General features: G+C 45.1%; 3 protein-coding genes and 1 long non-coding RNA gene across 17 annotated transcripts in view; 3 read left to right on the top strand and 1 right to left on the bottom strand.

Annotated features, from left to right (window-relative positions):
* Positions 1 to 2,580, top strand: znrd2 (zinc ribbon domain containing 2). The gene is made up of 4 exons (XM_076102610.1): positions 1 to 60; positions 505 to 656; positions 768 to 852; positions 1,000 to 2,580. The coding sequence occupies exons 1-4, from the start codon at positions 45 to 47 to the stop codon at positions 1,440 to 1,442; spliced, it is 696 nt and encodes a 231-aa protein (XP_075958725.1). The 5' UTR covers positions 1 to 44; the 3' UTR covers positions 1,443 to 2,580.
* Positions 2,221 to 7,254, bottom strand: LOC142960660 (uncharacterized). The gene is made up of 3 exons (XR_012956347.1): positions 6,989 to 7,254; positions 4,135 to 4,233; positions 2,221 to 4,054 (listed from the first exon to the last, which is right to left on the bottom strand). It is a non-coding gene; the product is annotated as an uncharacterized LOC142960660 (long non-coding RNA).
* On the top strand, positions 2,856 to 5,181 carry fam89b (family with sequence similarity 89 member B). Its single transcript, XM_076102611.1, has 2 exons — positions 2,856 to 3,416; positions 3,795 to 5,181. The coding sequence occupies exons 1-2, from the start codon at positions 3,135 to 3,137 to the stop codon at positions 4,056 to 4,058; spliced, it is 546 nt and encodes a 181-aa protein (XP_075958726.1). The 5' UTR covers positions 2,856 to 3,134; the 3' UTR covers positions 4,059 to 5,181.
* The window catches only part of LOC142960654 (EH domain-binding protein 1-like protein 1), a 27,039-nt gene continuing 26,095 nt past the window's right edge, over positions 6,527 to 7,470 (top strand). For 7 of the 14 annotated variants that reach the window (XM_076102596.1, XM_076102593.1, XM_076102598.1 and 4 more), the window contains exon 1: positions 6,529 to 7,103. In XM_076102596.1, the coding sequence (XP_075958711.1) occupies positions 7,000 to 7,103 (104 nt within the window). In that variant the 5' untranslated portion in view covers positions 6,529 to 6,999. Of the gene's footprint in view, positions 7,104 to 7,470 lie in introns of all 14 variants that reach the window. The other 7 variants (XM_076102605.1, XM_076102601.1, XM_076102600.1 and 4 more) reach the window with 2 other exon arrangements.

Below are 7,470 nucleotides of genomic sequence, written 5' to 3'. Positions count from 1 at the left end.
GCAACTCTGACGTCATCACGTAGAACGTGCAGCACTGAAGCAACATGGCTCTGAATGGAGGTTTGTGAAGTTATGATCTTATAAGCGAGCGAACTTTGACATTTATCTCGTTTACCCGTGCTACTGACAAATAAGTCTTTTTTCGCGCGCGTGTAGTCATTAATTACCGTGTATAATCTTATTTTTACTAAAAGTGTTCGTCTGCACCGTATAGACTACGTTAGCCCACGTTAGCCGGGTTGGTTTGCTAGCTAGCTTATCATCATTTACCAGCAGAGCACTGCGGCAATGCTAATCACGTTTTATAACAACACAACGAAACATCTAAAGGTTCTAATAAGTGCAAAAGTGTTGTGAAGTCGAGTTAATACATTTGACAAAGGGCTAACAGACAGACAACATATACACACACGCTACAGAAGTGCAAAGTGTGTTATTACAGCAAAAAGCTCTGAATTTTGTGAGTACAGTTGAATAAAATCAACACTTTGTCACTGACCCCAGATGACAAGGACTTCGAGTGGGAGCCTCCAACAGAGGCAGAGATGAAGGTGATCCAGACTCGCAGGGAGCGACAAGACAAAATCAGCAAGCTGATGGGAGACTACCTGCTCAAAGGATACAGGATGCTGGGAGAGTGCTGTGATGTGTGCGGGGTGAGTCAAGTGGACCTTTTACGCTGCGTGTGTGATTTTAGCGTCAATAATGTAGAAAAGATGGAGTCGTTCTATCACGAGTGTTGAAATACGTTTGGTTTGTGTCCCCAGACGATTCTTCTCCAGGACAAACAGCACAAAAACTACTGTGTCTCATGTCAGGAGCTGGACTCTGATGTTGACAAGGACAACCCTGGTACACACACACACACACACACGAGTATTAAATAAACCTGCTGTCTCCTTCCTGTCATGGCTGCTCTTCTTGCTTTGTGCCTGTTTGTAAATACCATTTATGCTTTTTCCCATCTTTCCCCTTCTCCCTTTTCTCCGCTCCCCTCAGCTCTGAATGCACAGGCAGCGTTGTCCCAGGTGAGAGAGAGACAGCTCGCGGCCCAGTCCGCTGCACCGTCCCAGGCCCCAGAACTCAATGGAGGCCCCAGCAGCACCAGTAGTCAGGCAAGTGTGTCCGTTCCTCTGCCCAGACCGGAGCACTGTGAGGGGGCTGCAGCAGGGGGAAGAGCTCTCCTGCCTCCGCCTGCTGTCCCTTCTCCTTCAACCCCTGCACCCACCCCTGCCCTAGCGCCTCCTCGCCCCCCAGTAAGTCCACCCACCCCTGCCATCTCACCTATGTTACTAGAAGCTGAGGAGGCTGTTCTCGTCAAACTTCGGTGGGCCACTAACCAGCTACAGAGTTCGGCCTCCCTGGAATCGAGTATCCAGCTCTGCAGCCTGATCACCAGCTGTGCCAACTCGCTGCGCAGCCTCAAAGAGCTCAGCCAGTAGCCGCCACGGAAAAGGTTGAAACCCTGGAGCGCTGTTTCTTCTTGCCTCTGTTCTGGAATACTGACTCTGGTTCGCTGCCTCGCGGCATCTCCCTTTGACTGACTCCCTGCATAGAACTGAATTTGAAATTGGTCAGCAAATGCACTTGAAATAAGATTAAAATGTCATAAGTTCACAAGTTGCTCTTGAGTTAGCATACCCTACATGGCTGGCAGAAATATCATGTTACATTGTTTCCTTAAATGTTTAAGTACACCTGTTTGAACATTTGACTGTTTTTGTCAATATGTAAGTTCTGATGTAGTGACAAGAACGGAACATGGCTAAATGCACATTCGTCATTGGTATGAATTTAAAACCGTCTGGCCATTAAAACATTTTAAAATAAGACTTAATCTATTATCTACAGTGAAAGACTGCAAACGTAATTCTACAGTTGACTGGCTTTGATTAATCCTAAAAAGGCCACCACATTGATATCAGGGTAAATGATGAGTTGTTCAGTCGGGTGAACAAAGGGTGTTGGTTTGCAAATTCAAACAAAAGCTAAAGCTCTAGTGCCCAAATGTCTGTATAATTGTGTGTCTGCACACGCAACAGTGTCTATGCTGAGATACAACATACTACCACACTGAGTCATCAATTAAAATGTAAAGTATGTGACTGTTGTTGAAAACACCAGTCCTCTGACACGAGATGCATTTTTCTATTTACTGTTCAGTCTGGATTCAGATGGATACCCTTGTCTCCGGTGACGCAAAGATTGTGAATGTGTGCGGGCAGTTCTGAGGTTTTTATTGTAAATATATTTGATACATGATGATGGTGGTGGTGGTGGTGGTGATGGTCATGTGATGCTCAGATGAAATGGGCGACATTCAGGAGTCGAAGTCATAATTCTTCATTCATTAAAACCATCTAGAGCAAATAAACTGTGCACTGTACGTCAATAGACAGCACTTCATATTAGATCAAAAGCCAGCTTCAGTGTTCTAGTTTTCCAATTCTGCAGTTTGCTTCTTTCCACAAGAGGACGCCAAAATGCTAAACACAATGCCGCAAAGTTGAATTGAAAAAACGCTGTATTTAAACTAGTAGTATTTCAAGTACCAATAAACATGTACATTTCCGTTTAAAATGTGTCCCGTGAATTACAGTTGTATCTTTGTTTCAACACAAGTTGCCACAATCACACTGGAAATGAAGTCATTGACACATTTATTTCATTTACCGGTCTGCTGGTAAATGGTGTTGTTTAGGACTCAGGTGTTGGACAGAATGAGTGTATTTGTTGTGTTTGTGTCTCAGCAGTAAACCAGTTCAATCAAACAATACACAGACAGACAGTCTCCCTTTCCCCCAAAAAAACACTGTAGCGGGGCGTGGCGCGGCCGGGAGGAGCCGTGGGGTGGGGTGGGGTGGGGGGGGTCTGTGTCTGCGAACTCTTACACAAAGGAGAGGAAACAAAACAAAGCCAGGAACTGGAAGCGTGACATTAACTTCTAATTCAGTGCCTCTACCGCAGAAGACAGCGGCGCATTTGACTTGATTTGCCTTTGAAAAGCCTGTTTCCGACACATTGGACACAGCGTCTGCTGCGGGAGAGAGGAAGACAGCACCTTTGGGTGACGGTAAGACAGCATTAGACTGTGTGCGGGGTCTCTCCTGCAGAGTCAGCTGTGCGGCGTGGCGATGAACGGCAGTCGGTGCGGCGTGGCGATCAACGGCAGTCGGTGCAGCGCGGCGGACTGTCCGGTGAGCGGCGTCTTCTCGGTAGACGGGCTGCCGCCGCTGCCCAAAGGCCTGAGCGGGATCCTGAACTCCAGCGGCGGGTCGTGGCGGGACATCGAGAAGGTGCACAGCAAGAGAGCGCGCATCCAGGCCGACATCAGCCGGGGCGGTGGAGACGCGCCGCGCGGTCACGGCAAAACGGGGGGACTGGACGCCGCTCTGGCTCTGCTGCGGAAAGAGATGGTAAGGTGGTCTGCGAATATCCTGCCTTTGTCTCTCTCTCTCTGTGTGTGTGTGTGTGTGTGTGTGTGTGTGTGTGTGTGTGTGTGTGTGTGTGTGTGTGTGTGTGTGAGAATAGCGCACAAATTCAACCTGCGCAATTGGCCTGTTTTGCTTCACACAAATCTGCACTTATGATTATAAATACATTTGACAAAATGATCTTAACTCAAGCTTCACACTCTGGCTTTTTCCAATAAAACAAACAATACAAAGTAATGGGGATGAAGATTAAGGTTGTTTTTTTCATACTATTTATGTGGTAGAAGGTGAAAATGAAAGTTCCTCATATGTGAATAATATTTGGTGGCCAGAACATATTTTGTGTTTTTCGTGTAACAGGTCGGCCTGCGTCAGCTCGACATGTCTCTGCTGTGCCAGCTGTGGTCTCTCCACGAGGCCATCCAGGACTACAAGGGCTACTCGCTCCTGTCCGGGGCCTCGCTCAGTGCTGATAATGGATCCTCTGAGGAGGAGGAGGAGGATGAAGATGAAGAGGAGACAGGAATCCCCTCGCAGCCTCTGTCCTCTTCGTCCTTGCCTCTGCCTCCACCCAGCAGCAACTCCAGGGACCAGTGGATCAAAGACTCCTTTCATATTCCCTGATGTAGACACACACACACATGCACCATGCACTGTGCTGTTTTCTCAAAGTTCACGTGTACCTTCAGGCAACACTTACACTAGTTTTTATACCAGAAATCTTCTGGCCGGTTTGTTTTTCTGGCCGTGGGCCAATCAAATGACAGCAAATGAATATCTCAGCAGAAATGAAGACCAACTAAAAGAGAAGAAAATGAAGATAGACAAGTGAGACCCGATGTTATCAGCCTTTTGCTCTTCATTGCATAATATTCATGCTACTACATGCTGCTGGCTTGTCAGTGAAATTGAGCATGTGTGAAGGTCTGATTCCACTTTGGATACTATACATGCCTGTTTGTGGTTTCCTGATCATTTCAGACTTTTTTAAGTCCCTGTTCTGTAAAACAAGCAGGACAATGTTTCCCATCGCACAGTATTTTCTGCCATTTAGTGTCTTGACTGAAGTGTCGTCAATCAGTTATCTGTATTATCTTTAATTCTATGAGCATTTGAGACAGTATACACATTTTTTCTGATCCAAATATAAGGAGGAATTATTTTATTCTATTATTTTATGTCTCCCGACCCTGACGTCTCCTGTCTACAAAAGAGCTACAAAAAAAAGATTGCACGTTACTTCTTTAAAAGTATCTTGGCTGCCTATGAAATGTTAAAAAAGTTTTTGTAACCTCTGTTTTACGTTGTATGTGCTGCTTCTGTCTCGGCGAGGACACTCCTTTTATCTGGACACCTCTCTTGGTTAAATACAGCTATGTGTGTTTATTGAAATACATTTTGCTTATAGAGTAGGCTAATTTTAGGAAACGATTAAACTAAAGGCTGATTCTGCTGGGATTCTACTTGGATGGAGGCATATTAAAACTGTAATTAAATTCTCATAAATAATCAGCTTTTTTCAGTATTATCTGTAGGTAGTGTTCAAATGAAAGCAGCGTGTGTTTTTTTTAAGCTCAAACCTTTAGAACTGTACAAAGCATGGGACTATTCAACTGTGTTCCATGAAGTAAAGTGGCACAGTCTGTCCGGTGGAAACAGTTACATAGGCTTAATGCTTCAGAAAATGCGCCAGTAAATTACTTGTTTTGTTTCTAAATCTTAAAATAAAACTCCAGTGTACACCACAGGCATTCACAGCGTTTCTGTATTTGAATTAAAGGTAATCGGAGGATGAAATTGCTAAATATGACCAACAGGGGACACACTGTCACTCGTCAGGAGAGCTCCTTCCCTGCTGCAGGCCTCCCTCCTCTGACGGTCATGTCGAAAGCAGCAGAGTCGGGGAAACCATTTGCTGCGTGGAGAGCAGGAATGAAGGGGGAGTGACGTTTGGAGTAGACAGCCTCATGCTGTTCTCTATTTATAATCAACATATGTTGTGGTTATTGTTAGAAACGATCTGTCTCTCTGACGTTTAACTGTGTGGGTCTGTCTCTTCGTCACAAAGCATGTCTCCTCACCTGTTTGTCTCTCTTCAAATTGTGTCCTCTTTCTTTCTCTGCCTCTCTTTGTCTTTTTTGTTGTCCATCTATCAGCAATTAATGTTATTATCGCTCCACATAGTTGCTGCAAGTGCTGTTCATGCACTATAGTGAGTGATCATTTGAATAAATAGACACCAGGCTGGAGGTCAGTGGCTGTCAGCAGGGAGCGCTGGAAAGGACTTTAATGTGTTACGCCGTTACAATACGAAGGCCTGTGTTACATGAAAAGTAAAAAATATGTGGAAGCACGGTGGTCAGGTCTGTTCAGGAGGTATGTTGAAAACAGGAAGCCGTACAAACTGTTGGTATACTGAGAGCAATAATGCTCCTTCTGAATAATCGACCGACGGTGTAACATTAGAACAACTGAGTCATGAGAGAGTTGTTCCTGCTGCTGCTGCCCTCCACCCCAGCTGCCTCTGTCCATCCATCCATCCCTGTTCCCCCCCCCCCACCTAAAAATACACTCCTGCTCTCACTGAGGAAAATCCCTGTGCTCTGACCTAGCTTGAACACACACACACACACACACACACACACACACACTGACTGGCCCTCATGGAAACTATTCCTCTGTATTTAACTGGATGAAGCACACGTTTCTTGAAAGCACTGAATGACGCAACAGAAACTCAGGAAGTGCCTTGAGTATGAGCTCAATTCTTATTTTTTTTATAACAGCAATGGGCTTTAGCCTATCCATGTCATGCTTCAGTTAAGTTAAGTGAGTTGCATGACAGCTTTACAGGGTTACACACCTGCAGTAGATGTGAGTGTGCAGAGCTGATTATGTGAAATAGTCAGATAAGCCTGTTCCAGTGACACAGACAGTCAGGATCAAAGTCTACAGGTATGACTGCAGACTGTACAGACTGCAATGTTTCGCACATACAGTCAAGCAGCAAAGATAAAGACCCTTTTTTGCATAATGCTGCATCACCACACAGTCTTTGCATATCCTGTCTGTCTCTCTCTGTCTCTCTCCCTCTGCTGTCACTGAAGGTGGGAGGAGGAGGGCTTGACTAAGCGTGGCTCCGTGTGGATTATTGCCAGAAAGAGAGAGAGAGTTGTCAATGAGAGCCGCTGCAGTTGTTGGGTTGAAACGTGAGCTTCATATCAGGCGTTTTGCCGGCTGTTTGAATGACAGCGAGCAGGGCGGAATCGGTTCCTCTTCTGGCTTAATTGCCAGTTCTGTCCGTCTCTTTCTGTTCACTACACCGCGACATTTCTGAGCGTGACTCCACTTACTGCCAATGAGTGCAAGTCGCAGTTTGTGTGAAGCCTATTATCATCAGCAACAGTAGCAGCAGCAGCAGCAGAAGAAGAAGAAGAAGAAGAAGAAAAAGAAGAAAAAGAAGAAGAAGTCCTTTTAAGGAACTTTGATTATTGTTGCGCGGAGGAGCGCGAGGCTTTCTTTCTTTTTCCTGTTTTGTAAGTTGTATATCTTACCAGAGGAAGTTATGACTTCGGTATGGAAAAGACTGCAGCGCGTTGGTAAAAAAGCGTCAAAGTTTCAGTTTGTCGCCTCTTACCAGGAACTCGTGTTGGAGTGCACAAAGAAATGGTGAGTCTGGATCTTTACAATTACTTCGAGAGATTTTCTGCCATGACCCATGTGAACGTTTCTTCCTGTTTGACATCTAAATAACTCCCCTAACAGGTTTAGTATGTTAGCTGTAATAAGCCTCTAGTATGAAAATGATCATGGGCGTACCTCTGCGCATGTAGCCTCCATGAGATAAGCGGTTCCACGGTGATAGTGGGTTCGATTCCCGACCGCGCCTATTGACAAGGTTTGTGTTAACCTTTAGACAGTTATCAGGACACAGTCCATTCTAAAGCATCATTGTTCTTTAAAGACTGATGATTTAATATTACAGTAAGTATTTGTGCAGAGACATTATCTATCATGTAACCATTATGACAATGAA

Source organism: Anarhichas minor, unplaced genomic scaffold (genome assembly GCF_050575085.1).
Source record: "Anarhichas minor isolate MPS153535 unplaced genomic scaffold, ASM5057508v1 ptg000027l, whole genome shotgun sequence".
NCBI lineage: Eukaryota > Metazoa > Chordata > Actinopteri > Perciformes > Anarhichadidae > Anarhichas > Anarhichas minor.
This window is presented reverse-complemented; position numbering and strand designations above follow the sequence as displayed.

Excerpts from the sequence above, each read along its gene's own strand:
- znrd2 (XM_076102610.1), top strand. Across the intron at positions 657-767 it reads AGTGCTGTGATGTGTGCGGG|ACGATTCTTCTCCAGGACAA; the intron begins GTGAGTCAAGTG and ends TTGTGTCCCCAG. Across the intron at positions 853-999 it reads TGTTGACAAGGACAACCCTG|CTCTGAATGCACAGGCAGCG; the intron begins GTACACACACAC and ends CGCTCCCCTCAG.
- fam89b (XM_076102611.1), top strand. The coding sequence starts at position 3,135 with ATGAACGGCAGTCGGTGCGGCGTGGCGATCAACGGCAGTCGGTGCAGC. Across the intron at positions 3,417-3,794 it reads CTCTGCTGCGGAAAGAGATG|GTCGGCCTGCGTCAGCTCGA; the intron begins GTAAGGTGGTCT and ends TTCGTGTAACAG.